Source organism: Lepidochelys kempii, chromosome 4 (genome assembly GCF_965140285.1).
Source record: "Lepidochelys kempii isolate rLepKem1 chromosome 4, rLepKem1.hap1, whole genome shotgun sequence".
NCBI lineage: Eukaryota > Metazoa > Chordata > Testudines > Cheloniidae > Lepidochelys > Lepidochelys kempii.
Window position 1 is genome coordinate 106,686,689 of NC_136383.1, and position 19,395 is coordinate 106,706,083.

General features: G+C 39.8%; 1 protein-coding gene across 2 annotated transcripts in view; it reads left to right on the plus strand.

Annotated features, from left to right (window-relative positions):
- The window catches only part of DHX15 (DEAH-box helicase 15), a 69,887-nt gene that overhangs the window by 3,429 nt on the left and 47,063 nt on the right, over positions 1-19,395 (plus strand). For both annotated transcript variants that reach the window (XM_073342372.1, XM_073342373.1), the window contains exons 2-5: positions 2,496-2,844; positions 14,937-15,130; positions 17,994-18,153; positions 18,581-18,799. In XM_073342372.1, the coding sequence (XP_073198473.1) occupies positions 2,496-2,844; positions 14,937-15,130; positions 17,994-18,153; positions 18,581-18,799 (922 nt within the window). The remainder of the gene's footprint in view (positions 1-2,495; positions 2,845-14,936; positions 15,131-17,993; positions 18,154-18,580; positions 18,800-19,395) is intronic.

Consider the following 19,395-nt stretch of genomic DNA (forward strand, 5'->3'; position numbering starts at 1 on the left):
TCTGTTGAAGGCTTAATTTTAAAAAGCGTTGAACACCTGCATCTTCAACTGAAATTAATCAAATAAGCACTGTGTAACTCTGAGTTCATGTCTACGCCACAGGACCCATGGCAGCATAGGCACCTAGTGTAGATGCAGTGTATGCAGGCAGACGGAATTCTCTTGCTGGCATAGTAACACCACCTCACCAAACAGATGTTAGCTAAACCAACAGAAGCACTCTTGTTGGCATAGTTGCATCTACACTGAGGGTTTTGTTGGCATAGCTATGTTGGCTAGGGGGTGTGATTTTCCTCTTCCCACTCCTAACCACCATAGCTGTGCCAACATAACCTTGTGTAGTCCTGGCCTGAAAATCAGACATTAGGTATTTGAAAGATTGGCACCCAAAACTAGTCGTGGTTATTGAAAATATGGGTCAGAAATTTTTGAAGGGAAGGGGTATGTATGTGGACAATCACTAAATTTCTTAACCTATATTACAAATGCCCTATTGGTATTTCAGAATTATGTCTTTCAATAATCTTGCTTTTCCAAGTTTACTTTTGTTCTCATCTTGGATAGTGGAAACGTGCTTGGGTTCCAGTCCTTCAAATACTATCACGTGTGCTTAACTTTATGCACTGTGAGTAGCCCCATTGACTTCAGTGTGGTGATTCTCAGAGCATAAAGTTAAGCATGAGTATACATTCCCTCCCTCCCCCTCTTCCCCCCCCACCAAAGTTTGGGGCCTTTGTTTTACTTGTGTTTAGTTATTTCAGCATTTGGGTGTCACTAGCACAATCCTGCAAAGGGTTTGGTTGCAACCATCCCAGGACATTTTTGTAATTTAAAGGGATACTGTCAAATTAAATCACACTTCTGGCTAAAAATTTTCACCTGTTACAGTGATTCTAAGTGGTGTTTGTCACTGAAAGATGAGCATTTTTCCAGTTTTTTTGTTTTGTTTGTCAGCTCTTTGTGGATTGTCAGTTTCTCCATTTCCACTGCATAGTCCATTTCCCCTTTTGTGTCTGTCATCCTCCTCCCCCACCCCCCTAAAAGGACTAGATTGTAAATTGAGCATGTTCCTTGCACAAAAAACCTGGTTCTGGTGAATTGGGTAGGGGAATTAGGAGAAACAGTTTTATTGGTCTATGGTCTTTGTTCTTTTGAAATCTGAATCTGAGGCCAAATTAAATTTGATACCCGTTTGAAGGCAACTTGTAAAACTAAAAGGCAGATTGAGTTTACTCCAGATATCTGATCTGAATATTCCCTCCAGCCTGATTAGGATTAATTTTAATTTGCAGTTCCCTCTTAATTTAAAGGGCATTTATCATACAGTTTAGGCCACACATTTGATATGCCATGGTGCATTTTGTACCCCAGTTTCTCTGCCTTTAAAAAACAAATGCTTTTACCCTGATTTCTCTAGCATTATTACTAGGAAGCTTAATTATGTCTATTTATAAAGTTTGTTTTTTGTGTGTGTGTAGGTGAAAGTATCTCTGTGTGTGTGTATTCTCTCTCTTCCCCCCCCCCCCCCCATTACTACAATTGGGCTGATGCTACTAGTCCACTATTCTATAACCGAGAGCACTTAACGATGCATTATACATTTCAGGTTCCTTTAGATCTAGATTTAGGGATAGAGTGGAGGGGGAAACTACTTTTAAATGCAGTTATAGTCTTAAAAGTCATGGGATTCATTTTTGAGTCTCAGTGACTTATATCGAATTTGCTCAGCTTAAGTATAAAGGGGACTTTCTATCTGCTAGGGCTAAAAACTCTTCATGGAATGTGTGAATCAAGCTGTGTTCTTTCTAGTTCATGCATCATCATCAATAACAAAAGATTCGGCAGTTGGTACAGTTCTGCTACTGCACATGAGCAAGAATAGAATCCGGCTTCCTCCCATAACTATAAGTGGCTCTGTAGTGGTAGCAAGTAAAGGACTGAGAAAGAGCTGTCAGAAAAGTAAGGAGATATATAAAGAGAGCCTGGATCTTGATATTTATTACATGTATTAGGTTAAGAAGATGCTACTCTTGTAGTCACTTTTCTGACCTTACCTGTACGTAAAGGCACATGACAGCATTCATGAGCAGTGAGTGTTTTTGTAATTTTTGCATAACTAATATGGCATCTGCATCAGACATGAAATTTGGTCTTTGTAATGACGCAAGCAAGTGAACAGTGATATTTTTCCTTCTCTGCCGTACACTTAAGTGAAGCTGCTTACAAAACTATTTAAAATATTTACTGTGCATTCAGTTTGCATGAGCTGCATAATGTATTCCATGGTGAAACATTAGTTTAATACTTTCTTTGTTTCTTTTGTTCTAGATTAGCTCCTATTTCTTAGTTTTAAAACTACTGAATGTAAGGAAAAGAATCTAAACTCTTCATTTTTATCTAGTTTTCTTGACACTTCCTGCATACATTGGCGATATCCTGTCTTTAAGTATTAACTTCAACATTCTGTATTTTTCTGTGTCTGGAAATCCTTTTAGGAAGGACCGGGATCGTGACCGGGATCGTGAAGATCGTTCTAAAGACCGTGACAGGGATCGTGACAGAGAGAGAGATCGTGACAGAGAGAGAGACAAGGAAAAAGATTTGCGTCCTTCATCTAATTCTATGTTGCTTGTTGGTGGTGGATTACCACCTTTAAAACCAGCAATACTTCCACAGGGTATTAATCCATTCACAAACCTACCACATACACCTCGATACTATGAAATCCTAAAGAAGCGGCTTCAGCTCCCTGTCTGGGAGTATAAGGAAAGATTTACAGATATCCTGATCAGGAACCAATCTTTTGTATTGGTTGGAGAGACCGGGTCTGGTAAAACGACACAGGTGAGTTCTTATTCACTTGATGCTTCCTGCTTAAAGTTTAAGATTTTGTCACAGGGTGGAGTGTTTATATCCATGTTTTTTTGGATTACTACGATAAATTGTTTAGTATTGTGTTAACGATTTTATTTCAGTATCTTAGTGATACATCACAAGTCTTACCCTCTTGAGCAATACTTGTTTAATGAACTTTTCAGTTGCTTAATGCCTAAAACATTGATCTCTATTTTACACATAATTTTAATTTTAAGATGCTAGTCCAGCTAATGGGTGAAAACTAAAGGAAAAGCATTTCTCAGAAATGTGTGTACTGCTGTTTTTATGGCACTGAGTGATCTTAAGTTGAATTTAATCAGAAAATTGACATACAAAAATCTAATGTCTCAATAGTACTTGAATATCACTTTGTACTCTAAAAGGTACATTTAATGTCAACACTTATGAAGGAGAGAAATTCATGCTTTAATGATAGTGAAACAATGCTACAGAAGTTAGGTGATTTATCCATGACTTCACAGCTAGTCTGTGTTAGAACCAGAATTAGAACTCCTTTCCTGACTGCTGCCCCTGGGCTATGCTCATCAAAGAAACGGAAGCTCAAATCTTCCATACTCTGGTCGAAAGAGAACATTATCTATTTTCTCTTTAACTAGTGGTGCTTCTAGTTGTTATACTACTTCTATATGTTGCTGGCTCCTTCAGAGGACAGTGGGATGTCCTTCTATATCCTAGGTAGAAGTCTCCCTGGGTTAGATTTGTACAGAATACATAGCTTTCCAAAGCTACTGGTGCATTGGACAATGTGATATTTAGATCTAAAGGCCTCCTGCTAACCCACCAGAGATTTGGGGACTTACAAAATAAGCAAGACAGTGGGAGTGGCACACAGAAGTGGATCTGTTAAGGCATCAGAAAATTGCTTGTTTGAATACAGGTACAAACACTATATAGCTCCTGGTTTCTCCTCGGGGGGTTGATGTGGAAAAGTCCTTTATTGAATTACATGCATAAATCTCCCTGCATAGGCAGAAGAATTGATTCATAAAGACTAAAAAAAATTTAAGTTTTTAAACAGATTGTAATGAATTTGTAGCAGGAATTATGGAGATAGATTTTAGACAAATAAAATTTGAAAGTCTGGAAAATGTTGAGGACATAAGTACAAGATGCCCCTCTCACTGCAGGTTTCTGGAACCAGTTGTTTGTCAGTGGAAGAAGGCATGATAACATACGTCAATGATATTACATCATCTTTTTTTTTTTTTTGAAGTACTTCAGCTGAAGTCAGCACTTTGTGCAATAGGTTGTCTGAGGCAACTCTGAATATACAGATCCTTTGGAAAAGAAATGTTCTCAGAAGTCCATTAAAGAAATCAGTCACTTTAATATATAAAAGTCCATCAAGTATACTAACTGCAGCCTCTGAGAATTCATCTGCAGTGGTATAAGGTGGCTTGTATCCTTCATATGAATGGCTTAAACCTCCAGTATTCTTGGTTACAATGTAGGTCACTTGGGTTAAAATTTTCAGAATTGACTGAGGGACTTAGTAGCCTAAATCTTAGGCCATGTCTGAACTACAAACTTTGGTCAACACAAGTTAAATTGGCATAAAGCCGCCATGGGTAGTACATCACTTGGGCGCATGCATGCTTGTCATCTTGCATCGGCACAGTGTGTACTTGCTAGAAGTGCTTATGTCGATGGACAGTGCAGAGCACCATAGGTAGGTATCTCACTGTGCAACCTGCCACTGTCCAGCATGGTGTATTTTGGTAAGTTTTGACAGTGCATAATGGTGCAGAAATTAGTCACGCAGGCATGAATGGGTGCAAAGGGTCAACTTCCCAGCATGAAATTGTTTCCAACCCATAATGTCATCTGTCCCATAATATTGTGCCTTTTAAAAAAAATCCCATGAACCTGCTCGGCCATCCTTGCTCTCTGCCATCTGGAAGCATGGATCCTGTACAGCTCTGCTCTGTTGTCATAAGCATTGCAAGCACAGAACAGCTAATCTTCCGATATTTGCTGGGCCACAGAAGAACTGAATCAACAGGGAACATGATGATTTCTTGGAAGACAGATTGGTTTTGTACATAGCAAGAACCAATTCAAGGTTGGCAGTGGTGTTCACAGAACAGCTTCAGGTGGTGTGCTGCTTCTGGGCCCAAGAAATGAACACTGAATGATGGGATTGCATGGTAATGCAGGTTTGGGATGAAGAGCAGTGGTTGTAAAACTTTTGGATGTGTAAGGCCACATTCCTGAATATATGCGCTGAGCTCACCCTAGCCTTGCAGTGTCAGGACAACAAAGTGAGAGCTGCACTGACAGTGGATAATGGAGTGGCAGTCGCACTGTGGAAACTTGCAACGCTGAGTCATTATTGGTCAGTGGTAAATCATTTTGGAGTTGGAAAATCGACTGCAGGGGCTTTTGTCATGCAAGCGTGTACAGCTGTTTATTGTCTCCTGCTACGCTAGACTGTGATTCCTGGCAGTGTGCACGACACAGTGGATGGATTTGTATCAATTGGGTTCCTGAACTGCAGTAGAGTAACAGACAGTACAAGCATCCCTATTTTGGTACCAGGCCACCTTGCCACAGACTACACCATTAGAAAGGGCTATGGTTATGCAAGCATTGATGTATCAATGGGGCTACTTCACCGACCTCGATGTTGGCTGGTCAGGCAAGGTGCATGATGCTTGTATCTTTAAAAACGGGACTGTTAAGAAAGCTACAGGCAGGGGCTTCCTTTCCTGACTAGCGGATTCTGACTGAAAAATTTGAAATCCCAATAGTGATCCTGGGGTTTCTAGCCTACCCCTTGCTCTCCGGTTCATGAAACTATATACCAGCCACCGCAGCTGCACCAAGGAAAGATTCATCTACCAGCTCAGCAGTAGATTGAAGGGATGCTGGCGTTGTTTACTCACAAAATTGGATCTCAGTGAAACAACGTCTCAGTGGTTATGGCCGCCTGCTTGGTCTTAGATAGTATCTGTGAAGCAAAGAGGGAAAAGTTCCTATCATGGTGGAAGTGGAGCGCCTGTCTGCTGAATTTGTACAGCCAGATACAAGGATTATAAGAAAACCTCAGTGTCGAGCTGTGCGGCTCAGAGGCTTTGAAAAGAGCACTTTAACAGTGAGCCACAGTAATGCATTGTGGTGAACTATGCTTTACCTGGCCCTGCTATTTTGGTGCTTGGTGTACACCGATGAATACAACACTGTCAGTGCTCTTATTAATTTTTCAGTGCTTGGTGTACATTTGATTATTTTTCACTGATCCTATGAGTTTTGGGTCACTGTACAGTAACAAGTGGGTACTTTCAGAACTGCTAGGCACTCTGCAGCATATGTTGTGAACTAATAAAGGTTAATTACTTTCCAAACAATAGAATTTATTCAATAACAAAACCAATGCAAAGAAAAAATCTGTGCAATTTAAAAGCAAATACATTTAACGGAACAGAACTTAACAAGTGGAAAGAACATATATGTCCATTTTACCTACACAAACAGCAGCTGTGGCATTCAGAGGTGTATGTGAGGCGTGATTGTCCTTAATGATCCCAGAGAGGAGTGGTAGGGTTAAGAATGCGGCTCTTGATGCCATGTGGAATGTTGAGAGGGAGATGTAGGGAGGTGCTGTAATGGAGTTCTCTATGGATTGCAGTGGGAGGCGAGCCCAGGATCATTGAACCTGTAGGACCACAAGAGTCTGCAGCGTCTGTGTTTGCTGGTGGAGTGGCCCCATTATGTGCTGGAACTCCTTTCTTCTGCTGGGACTCATGGATTGTTCTCCTCTGCACTCTTTTCCTTCTCCAGGTTATCTGCAGTATTCACCTTCCAGGCCCTTTGCTCCCACTGGCTTGCAGGATCTCACTGAAAATGTCATCCCAAGTTCTCTTCTTTCTCTTCCTTATCTGGCTCAGGCATTCCACCGGTTTGGGGAGAGAACCCCTTAAGGCTGCAATGGCAGCAACTACGATTAAAGCACACAGAGGTACTGTTGTCGGTATAGTCACAGTGGAAGATGCATGTTAAGATTCAGAGCTCCCTTGCCTTGCTCTCTTAAAGTTTATTAAACAAGATATGTTTATTGACACCTCTGCCAATAAGTGATTGCATCCTTGCTGAAAATGCAAAACTCAAGTCCACCTTAACTGTGGAACTGTAATTGGCACTTCTGTAATGCTCTTAAATTTTCCTAGTGTAGACTGACCCATAGAGATAGTAGCTGCTCCCACTAGGAGTCTCACCACACAGAACAGAGCACTGTTCAACATACCCCCAGTGATGCCTCTGCCCTGTGTATGGTTTATGAGAACTGAGGCCAAATACATGGGGTTTCTGAGCACGTGGGGCAACAATGCACAAGGAAAGAATTACAGGTGAAAACCTGGTTCTATTGACATTAATCGTAGTTTTACAACTGACTTCCATGGGGCCAGGATTTCACCCTGTAAATTTTAAGCAGTGAAGGTTTTTTAGTAGTTGAAGAATATCATTTAAATCCTTTAAACAGTACCTGTGTCCTTTTCCTTATCCCTGCACCAACAAAACTAACAACAGAAAAGGAACTCTTGGCTTGATTACATTATTCATTTGGCTTGATCTGTTTTTAGTTCTTTTTTTTTAAAGAACTCTACTGAATGTTCATTTGGTTATTATTTTGGCCTGTCACAAATGTATCCAGTGTAGACTGTTACCTCTGCAGCCCCTTGTCACCAGGTTCATGTGGTGGTTTTTGTGTTTGAAAATCTCTAGCCTCCCTTAGAAAGCCCCTCTGTGTCAAGGGGCTGACAAAGCTAATGAAAGCTCTTCCTGATCCCTTTGATATCTGTGAAATAGCTTCAGGAAAAGTCCATTTTCCTGGTGGCAGTAATTTTGGCTCCTGCAGTGGCTTCAGATTCTTATCGATCCACATGATGCTAAGTTTTATAAGGACCGTGTGATGCTAGGGATGATGACTGAGTTCCACTTTATTGTGAAACAGTCATCTTTCTTTGTGCTTGCATGCTGGTCCTGGAGAGGCCTTTCTTTGTAAACTTGATGTAAAGAGATCTTTGGTTTTTATTTGAATCAGATTAAAGCCCTTAAAGTCCACCCAGCTTTTTTCATTTAACACCATTATAGTAGATTCTGCTGTTACCAAGAAAACCACTTCTAAATGGCTGTCTAATTATATTTCTCACTGTTGTAGCCTGGCAAGCCTGCTGTTTTAAGGTCATGTTGAGACTTACTCTGTTTGTAGAGGTAATGCTTCAGCAACTAGCCTCAGACTTGCATTTTTACTGGTGTCTTGCAAAGTGGCCTCATTTCTTCTCTTCACATGTGTGAAGCTCTTGAGTGCATGTTTCTACTCAGGAATCCAAGTGCCGATTATCTATGTTAGAGAACCTATTCTTTTGCCTATCTTGTCCAAACTTTTCTGCTCCTTAGGGTTCTTTTCTGTTCAGATGTCTCTGTTATCCTTCTTCTGACAAATTTTAGTAGGTACTCTAGCCCAGTGCTTCTCAAACTATCTGATGTGGCGGACCGGCAGTTTTTTCCCCCCAGTGTGCCAGGGACCGGTACCGTATTTTCCAGGGACTGGTTCCATATTTGTGCCATATTATTATAGTTTTCACATAGGCACGTAGCACATCAGATCAGAAAAACTAACATTCTTCACTGTATTAATTGGAATGGGAGTGTGGCGTACATGCGGAGATGTTCAATGTATTTAAATGGGAAGACTGACTGAAAGGCTGTGTGTCTGTGCGGATAGTATAAAATGACTATTCATTTACGATACAAGAAAATATTTGAACATTCATAGTAATATTAATTTATATCGGAAACAATATAATAAAATAAAAGTTGGCGGACATTTATTTTGTTTATTTTATAAACAATACAATATTACAATACAAATAAAAAAAATTAAAATCAAACCAGCAAAGTCTTCTAACAAAGATATTATAAAAAAATTTATTAACACAATAATAGGCATATTAAAACCTTAACCTTTACTAATGTGAAAGGTGAGCTTGCTTCTTCTTTGTCAGTTTATCCAGTCGTGGTTCAATTGAGGACAGTGCCACACTCAATGGAGAATGACTATCCATACTATTCCTGTACTTTGTCTTAATGACATTTATGGTTGAAAAGCCAGTCTTGCAGAGGTATGTTGAAGGAAATGGGAGAAGAGTTTTCAGAGCAATTTCGGTAAGCTCAGGATATTCTGCTTTCACTTTTATCCAAAAGGAAGCAAGTGATGTTGTAATTTCGAAACTCATCTTCAATCTTTCGTCAGCAGCCAGCTCCAACAGTTTATCCTCCATAGCGACAGTTAAGTCATCTTTCAATGGAACAAATGGATTTCGGATCCATCCAGTCCCTTTCCGTGGATCTTTTTCTGCTGGAAAGTAAAACTCAAAACGTTCTGCCAAATTCGTCAAATGTTCACTGATTACATTTCATAGAGATGTTACATCAAGGTCTTCACCTGCATTGGTGGTGATTGTCGCTAAGTTGTGAAACATCTCATAACAATCTCTTGACACTCCCATACTTTTAGCTTTTGTTTCTGTCCATCGATCTTGTCTGCCATTGTAAGACACGAAGCCATCCTTCCCTGCATGGAGGTGTTGAGATCATTAAAGATGGCAAAGGTACCAGCCAAATAAGCCAGCTTGGCTATCCAATCCACATCTTGGAACAATTGTGACCAATTTGGTTTTTTGTCCTGAAGAAACTCGGCAGGCTCGTTTCGGAGTTCAAATACTCTTGACAGGACTTTTCCCCTTGATAACCAATGTACATCGGCATGCAATAGGAGCTCCCATGTCATCACATAATGCAGCAAATAGTCTTGAATTTAAAGCATTCGCCTTTACATGGTTCACAATTTTTATGACCTCGCTGAACACACTGTTTACTTCTGTTGTAATTGTTGCAAGACTTTCTTGGTGAATGAAGGAAGCAGTGCGTCGCCTTGCATTCAGGTGCAAGCACCTTAATCTGGGTAACCATTCCAGAATGCCATCCTGTCATTGTGGCAGCGCCATCAGAACATACGCCTACACAAAACTTGAATCCAGCCCACATTTGTTAATGATGTAGTCGCTCACGGTCTTGAACGCTTCAGAACTAGTTTGTTTTTGTTGGTAGTAAAGCAGAAAACAAACTCTTCAAATCACCCTCATGTTCAAAGCGCACATACACCATCAGAATTGCCCTATTAACAACATCTGTACATTCATCGCGCTGCAAAGAAAAGTACTTTGCTAATTTAATCTGTCCTATGAGCTGATCTTCCATATCGTGAGCCAGATCGTGAATTCATTGAGCTATAGTGTCATTTGAAAGTGGCACCTGAGCCACTTTCTTTGCTGCCAGCTCACCCAGCATTTCCATGCAGACATCTTTAATATGGCGTATCACTAGTGCCTCACTGATTGTGTATGGCTTTTTAGCCTTAGCAACGCGAAATGCTACAAAGAAGCTCGCAAAGCAAAAGTATTTATGGGTGATACTTCAAAGATCTGTTTCTTTCGGCCTTTTAAATCAACATGCTTTCTTTCGAAGAACTCTTTCGGCTTTGAACTAATTTCATTATATTTTGTATTTAAATGCCTATTGAGCTTTGATGGCTTCATTGTGTCGTTAGCCAACACATTGCCACAAATAACGCACTGCGGTTTTGGCACTCCACCATCATTCGTGGCTACAAAACTGAATGTATGAGGAGTCATATTTCCGAGTAAAGCTAGTACGAATTCTTATTGTTGACAATACTTCGGTTTCATTTAGGTTGCCATCATCTGATTCAGAATTACTTGCGTGTTCAGCAACTGGATGTCTCTGCTGTTAACATTTACCTGTCTGAAAACATTATCCTGAAAACATTATTATTTACCTGCTGATAACATTTACCTGTCTGAAAGATATGGAGTGAGAAAGCAAGGAATTTTGAGAACTTCCTGGCAGAAACACGTAGGTTTGATTCTAGAAGAGGGGAAGGCTGTATGAGAGCGTGTATGAAATGATATATGGATATGGAGGAAGCAAGGATGTTATGCTCATACAAAGCACACAGGATCTTTTCAGTGGGAAAAGGCAGATACGCCGCATTTATTGAAAATACAACAGTTAGCATACGCTTTTCACACACACACGCGCGCGCACAGAGAGAGAGAGTGAGTCCTTCCAATTGTTGTTTATAGTTACCAGTCTGTTGTAGCTCGAGTCAATTTAATGGCTGGTGAGATTGAGCACGCGTGAGGAGCTGGGCTCTGTCAGTCGTGATCCGATGCTCTGAGGCTGTGCGGGACTGAACCCAGAGTTCCATGGCAAAACACCCGAGCTTTATAGTTGTAAATTCCCATTTGAGTTCATGCATTTTGCAACGTCATCCTGTAATCATTAGTCCTTAAATGGTGTTAATCTTGGAGTTTTCTGCGCTTATCTTTTGATGGTTATTGTCGGGCTTCCCATCGTTATCTCCTATTTGTTGTCTCGCCTTCGACTGTGCCTGTCTCACCTCTGAGGTCATCAGTGCTGCTAACATGTTTAGCATCCGATACAGTGGATGTTTTCTGATTGTCTCCTGGTCTTTCCAAGTCTCTTACTTTTTCTTTCAGAGTAGCAGCTGTGTTTAGTCTTTATCCGCAAAAAGAAATGGAGTACTTGTGGCACCTTAGAGATGAACAAATTTATTTGAGCATAAGCTTTCGTGAGCTACAGCTCACTTCATCAGATGCATGTAGGGGGATTTTATATACACAGAGAACATGAAAAAATGGGTGTTACCGTACACGCTGTAACGAGAACGATCAAGTAAGGTGAGCTGTTACCAGCAGGAGGGGGAAAAAAAAACCTTTTGTAGTGATAATCAAGGTGGGCCATTTCCAACAGTTGACAAGAACGTGAGAGGAACAGTTGGGGAGGGGGGAGAATAAACATGGGGAAATAGTTTTACTTTGTGAAATGACACAATTTCCCCATGTTTTTTCTCCCCCTCCCCAACTGTTCCTCTCACGTTCTTGTCAACTGCTGGAAATGGCCCACCTTGATTATCACTGCAAAAGGTTTTTTTTCTCTCTTGCTGATAATAGCTCACCTTACTTGATAGCTTTTGTTACAGTGTGTATGGTAACACCCATTGTTTCATGGTCTCTGTGTATATAAAATCCCCCTACTGTATTTTCCACTGCATTCATCTGATGAAGTGAGCTGTAGCTCATGAAAACTTATGCTCAAATAAATTTGTTCATCTCTAAGGTGCCACAAGTACTCCTTTTTCTTTTTTTCACTTTTTCTTGACCATCTGGACGTTTGTGATGGCATTCCCAGCTTATCTTTTCCTAATGTATTCATTTTCATTCACACAAACAGTCTCTCACAGAAACCTTCAAAGGTATACGGAGAGCAGTATTCAGCAGAATACATTGTAAATCAAGCCTTGCTAAATTTTATAACTAAAACAATTCACATTGGGGCTTCATGCCCTCAACATTAATCTATTTATCATAGACACAGTACAAAATCCTGTCTCTTCCTAACTAAACTTTATAACACGTCCTAATGGTAGTGCATATTGGAAACAGGATCCCAGTCTCAGATGGTCATTCTTTTCTGTTATTTAAAAAGGGTGGCTGGCAGAATGAAATCAAAGTTTACTTCAATTCTTACAGTACAATTATAAAATCCTGCACCTACAAAGACTGTCTATTTGGCTTTAGGTGTGTGGTGCTCAATTGTCTCCATCTACTTCGTAAGGGCTATGGCATGATAGGATAGAAAATAATTATTAAAATTTATATTATTATTAGTACTTACATTCAACGATCAGTGGGTTTGGACGGGGTCCCAAATGACAAACGCGCAGAGATCCGCATGACACTCTTTATTCAACTTCTTGATGGTAACTGCCGGTGGGGCGGGGTCTTTATATGCGAAGGAGTGGGGTAAGCGTGCACTCGCACGTCTCATGCAAAACATGCTGTAGCACTATGGTATAATTATCAATATTATAATATGTGCTTCTGAAAACATATTTAATATTGTTGACTTTTATCAACTGATGATTATTCTTGGTGGCATTCCGGTGCCATTTTTAAATTATACTATTATTTCTGTCTTCCCTGGAAACTCGCCACGGACTGGCAGCCAGTGGCTTGCGGACCGGCACCAGTCCACAGACCACCACTTTGAGAAGATCTAGACCTCTTGTATTTTTCATGTTTAATCCTAAAATGTTGCTTTTTCAATATATCTGTGTTTGTCTCCTGTTGCAGCTTGTGGATTTTTCTGTTGCATTTAGGATCTCTGGCCTTGTCAGTTTCTTCGAGTAGCAATCTATAGACAAACAGTTTTGAAGAAAAAAGTACTTTCTTCTATTAAGAGAAACTTACATGGATTAGGTCATTCATCCTCCATGTTTAGTTGGATTCTGTAGTTTTGTTTGTATCTTCCTCTTTTTGCACTATGTTTTAACTCTTAATCTAGGAGTATTCTGAAAGGAAATTACTAGGTGCCTGGTTACATTGACATTAATGCTATGAGAGTTCTGCTCTAGACCCATGACTGGTTATCCCTGGAGATGTCTTCAGAGAATGTGGTTTACTGAACCTCTCATCAAATTAAGAGTGTAATCCAAGTATATTTCATTTACTGTCTTCTGCATGTCAGATTGTTATCAGAGGTGCAGATTATTCTTTCTGTATTAAGAATAAAGTTTAATACAGACTGTAAATGCTGGGGGTGGGAGACTAAATCTCTTGGATCAGTAAATTGCTTATTAGGCAAACGAAATAAACATGTTCTGATTCCATTGGTAATACCAGGAATTCATATCTGTTTGGTAAAAGTTGGGTTCTCTTCCTGTTTCTTTAGGAACTCTAACTAAATGGAGATGCCAGACTTTTTTTGTTCTTTTTACTTCTAACTAAATTTTAAGGTATTTTCTGGTTCAGCCAAATTTTTAATACTTGAGTATTTTTTCAAGGATCTGCACCTGTAATAAATACTGTTTAATTTTAAAGTGCGCTTTATAACGTATTTAAACAATTTTATAGCAATCTTCAAGGGTATGTCTACCATGTGGCCTTAGCCCATGCTTCTACATGTGTGTTTGCCCAAACCACCTTGCCATTCACATACACAGCACTCAAACAGGTGCTTATCTATATTTTGAATCCATGCTTGTTTGCAGGCTGGGAGTTTGTTTTAAGGCCTGAGCTGTGCTTTATCTCTTGCTGAACCCACCCTCTTTTCAGTGAGGACCCAGGCAATACTCTACTCAGTCCTCCAGTCCCTTTCTAAAGTTACTCTACAGGGTCTGACAAGTTTTCTCATAATTGACTGAAGAGGAATGTTAGTGTCTCAACACACAAAATCATGGGATATGCCCCCAAAGACATCTGGGTGAGTTTGGGCAGGAATAGGAAGGATACAGTAACACGGGTAGAGCTTTACTCTTGGAGCTGTAATTCTCCAAAGTTGCTGTAGGTAGACTACCCGAATGCTCAGACCCAGCTAACTGCAGTATAGACACACCCTAAAATGTATACATTAAGGCTTCATGAAACTTCATATGAGTTTACTTTTCTTAGATGCCATTGGAGTGTCAGCACTTCTGCTAAACTGAGGTCATCTGACAGTTGCTTAAATGTACAGCCAACCAATACGCTTTCTCACTAATTTGAAAAATGGCAGGTTTTGTGAAAACTAGTACTATTTAATTGTGAAGTATTTTATCTTCATTTTGAATTAATACAAGTGTACGTCTCATTCATTCCACAGCCTCACATCTATATTTGATCCAAGTTATTGGTAAATGGATTCAGGAAATATAAATGTAACTTATCCTCCTCATAATTTGCTTTTTTTAAAATACCAATAAGTCAGCTGACTCCTTGCTTTCTCCAAAATAAAAAAAAAAAAAAATCTTGCCGTCAGTTTCTAATTGAAGTTTTAGGCTGTAAAACAGGACTTTTATCTTTAGATACCACCTGCTGCAACAACTACTGAATAAATTGTGTTGCATCTGAGTGGGCATTTAAAGTGTATTTAAATTACAAATTTGTTCTTGACAGATCCCTCAGTGGTGTGTTGACTACATGCGGTCTTTACCTGGACCTAAGAGAGGTGTAGCTTGTACCCAGCCTAGGAGAGTAGCTGCAATGAGTGTGGCACAACGAGTTGCTGATGAAATGGATGTGATGTTGGGCCAGGAAGTTGGTTACTCGATTCGATTTGAAGATTGCAGTAGTGCAAAAACAATTCTGAAGTAAGTATTGTAACAGTCAACAAAAAGTGGACAATTGCCTATCTTGGGTAGCAGGCTTGTGCAGGGCCAAAGGTTTTGATTGGGAGTCTGGAGGTAGAAAGGTTGTGAGAGAGGAGAATGGGGAAAATCTGTGAGGACAGAGGGCTATGCCCAGAAAGAGTAGGGGAAAAGTGGAGCTTAAGCTCTGGGGGACCTGCAGATCTGGTGGTGGTGAAGTGAAAGGTGAAAGTAACTTATCTTTCAAAAATCCTATCGTATACTGGAGATGAATTGTATACTAATGAATTGCATGAGGTTCATTAGAACAGGTGCTGTCTGGAGCTACTCTCCCAGTACAAACTCTGGGTTGTTCTACCATTGTGGGTCACAGGAACAGTCCCAGTCCCTCCTCGGTTTTCCAGCCAAGACATTATGCCCCTAAAACTCTCTTCTATATCCCCACTAACTCCTCTCATCTCCTTGGTTTCTGTATGCACATCTTGTAGAGCAGCAACTTTGGAGTTGAGGGGAATGAGCAATCATGTAAAGTGGAGCAGAGTGATAAAGTGGGATGCCTGTACTGAGACATTCGTGCATCGAGGGCTCCTTTTACACTGCTCCATGGCCTCCATGGTGCACTGAGGTTGCAGTAGTGGAGCCCCAAAAGTGCTGGTGTACTTAGACACACGCTGGGTTTTCCCTCACCTAGTCCTGTGCAGATTTGGAGTCTCTCCCCCTAGACTCATGGATATGCTTGCTAACGTCCCATCTCCTACAAGTCCCTCATCAGTTATGCTCTCTGGCTCACCATGGGCATGTGCAATGGTCAATTGGTCAGTCAAGCAAGTAGACTAGTAGTGTAAGGAAATAAAAGCTGACCATCTGAGCAGTTCTGTCCATTAATTGCGGTAAGATTCAGCTTACTTGAATAAGGAGGCACTGATCTATATATTTCAAAATTCACCTGTAGCTATGAAATTATATGAAATCCAGAGAAAATTATATGAAATCCAGAGTTATGGGGGCTAAGGTTGTTAGCTTGAGCAGGTGTGTAAAACACTGGAAGAGGCCCACTTATTATCTTTGCCTGAGTTGCAAGCCACGTTCAGGTAGTTCATTACCAAAACAACCCAGAGTATTTCCAGATATGAATAGTGTGATTCCAATGTGTATCAAAGCAAATGTCAAAAACTTTCACAAAAAGACCCCTTCCCACCAAAGAATAGCCAATGGCTCACCTAGAATGTGGAAGACCAGGCAGGAAGGACTTGAACCTGGGTCTTCCACATTACAGGGGTGTTCCTTAATCATCAGGCTATTGACCCAGTCATTTTCTCTCTCTCTCTCTCCTGTTGGAGCTGTTCCATTTTGTGTAAAAAATTCATTGAGCCAGATAGAGAGATGATAGCCTGGTGGTTAGTGCCCTCATTTATGATGTGGGAAGTGCAGGGTAAGTCACTGTTACAAACTTCATTAAAAGCTGTAGTGTGGACAGGACCTAAAGATTTCTGTGTTGAGTTTGAAGAGAAAAATACTTAGGGGTTTTCTTTTTTTTTAGCTGAATTATCTATTTACACTACTGGTGCATATGCTAAAAACCTGTGATGGCAGAATGAAGCATAAATTTGTTTTTAGACTCTGGTCATTATGCTGTTAACATTCATATTTGCTTTCAGAGGGATAGCCATGTTAGTCTGTCAGCAAAAACAATGAGGAGTCTTTGCGGCACCTTAGAGACTAACAAATGTATTTGGGCATAAGCTTTTGTGGGCTAAAACCCACTTCATCAGATGCCTGGAGTGAAAAATACAGTAGGCAGGTATATATGTTACAGCATGTGAAAAGATGGGCGTTGCCTCACCAGGTGGGGGGGCAGTGCTAACGAGGGTACTTCAAACACGGTGGATGTAGCCTATTCCCAACAGTTGACAAGAAGGGGTGAATATCAACAAAGGGAAAATTACTTTTTGCAATGACCCAGCCACTCCCAGTTTTTATTCAAGCCTAATTTGATGGCGTCAAGTTTGCAAATTAATTCCATTTCTGCAGTTTCTCGTTGAAGTCTTTAACACCATCAAATTAGGCCTGAATAAAAACTGGGAGTGGCTGGGTCACTACAAAAAGTAATTTTCGCTTTGTTGATATTCACCCTTTCTTGTCAACTGTTGGGAATATTCTACATACACTCTGTTTGAATTAGCCTAGTTAGCCCTTATCCCCCACTTGGTGAAGCAACTCCCATCTTTTCATGTGCTGTAATATATATATACCTGCCTACTTTATTTTTTCTCTCCAGGCATCTGAGGAAGTGGGTTTTAGCCCACAAAAGCTTATGCCTCCCAAAATTTATGAGTCTCTAAGGTGCCACAAAGACTCCTCGTTGGTTTTTATTCATATTAGGGTAACACAGTCCTAAACGTGAAGATTTCTCTTGAACTGTTTGCTTTAGGAAGATAGTCATTGTCCCAAAGAATTTTTAATCTAAGATTACATACAAGTGAGTTGTAGCAAACAATAGGAGGGAATGGGGTGTGGAAGATGAGGGTAAAAGTAATAAAATTAAGTGGACGCATAGGATAATACTATGCAAAATTGCGCTTTTTTAAAAATAGAAATCCTTATCAAACTACAACTCGTTAAGCTTTAGCTCTTGTTGTACCCAATTCTCTTGATTAAAAATGTGACCCTGGGCCTCACAGCCTTTTTTTTTTTTTTTTTTAAATTGCACCTTCCTGTGAACATTTAGCCTGGGTGGTGCTGTTTGGGGGAGGGATGGGGAAGATAGAAACTGTAGTGAGTGAGAAGGAATTGTACTGTGAAAAGTTTCTACACAGCTGATACTTCAGTATTAATTTGGAATATTTAAAATATTGTTTGTCCTCAGGTATATGACTGATGGTATGTTACTTCGTGAAGCTATGAATGACCCTTTGCTGGAGCGCTATGGTGTTATAATTCTTGACGAGGCCCATGAAAGAACATTGGCTACTGATATTTTGATGGGAGTTCTGAAAGAGGTTGTAAGGCAAAGATCTGACTTGAAGGTCAGTAGCAATTATGCTTTGTAGAAGCCAGTATATACTCAGGAAGCACGGAAGTATAAAAGAAATTCTGAGTATGGATTTCACTATGCTTACTAATAGATTTGCTAATAAGGGTCATATTTACCTTCTAATAAATATATGGGCTTCTATTCTCTTTAGTGGAAGCCATGTAAATATAAAAGTAGTTTGTTATAAAACTGTTTTCCTAACGTTTCTTTCAACATATTAAACAAAAGAGAACTTTTCCCACAAATGCTTATTGGTTGAGTGGACCACTAAAGCAAGGAAATTTGGAATGAAATCTTCAATTTGATCCTTAAATCATACATTTTAAGTTAAGTTTCTCACTGTCTGTGTATTAAGTATAAAGTTCTGTAGATTCTTGATGTTAACTTTGAAGTAATGCTGTTTTCCCTCTAACTTACAGGTTATCGTTATGAGTGCTACTCTAGATGCTGGCAAATTCCAGATTTATTTTGATAATTGTCCTCTCCTAACTATCCCTGGTCGTACCCATCCTGTGGAGATTTTCTATACTCCAGAGCCAGAGAGGGATTACCTTGAGGCGGCTATTCGAACAGTAATCCAGATTCACATGTGTGAAGAAGAGGAGGGAGATCTTCTACTCTTTCTTACTGGACAAGAGGTATCTGTTGTATTCTTCATTGTAGGAGCTAGATTCAGAAGCTTATACATGTGAAAGGTTTAGTTTTACATTCATGTTTTATTCCCTGACTTTCAAATGTGGAATTGATTGATTAAAAAAACAGATTTTGGGGAGTGAGGCAGGAGATAAATGTTGGGCTGACTCTATATGACATGAAAGATGTTTGTTAAAACAAAATTACTAAGATTATTTAAGGGCCAAGCTTTTCTATGTAGAAACCTAAAATTAGGTTCCTAGGCTCATATTTAGGACCTAAATAACTTGAAATTGAAAAGTGCTGATCACCCAGTAGCTCCTATTTACTTGGATGGGAGCCTCTGGGTATTCTGCACTTTTGAAAATCAGATTGACTATTTATTTATGTTCCTAGATCCATTTTTTTGGAACTTAAACTTTATATTCTTGTTTAAAAAAAAAAATTGGCTCTGATAGTTACAGAAATGTGTGTGTATTTGTGAGACTTAATTTTTTAAGTAGCTTTGAGAAACAGGTGGGGATATCTTTATAACTATAAATAACCAGAGTGGTATTTCTGAGGAGATTGTCACTGTACTGATACTTTGGAGCATGAGCTT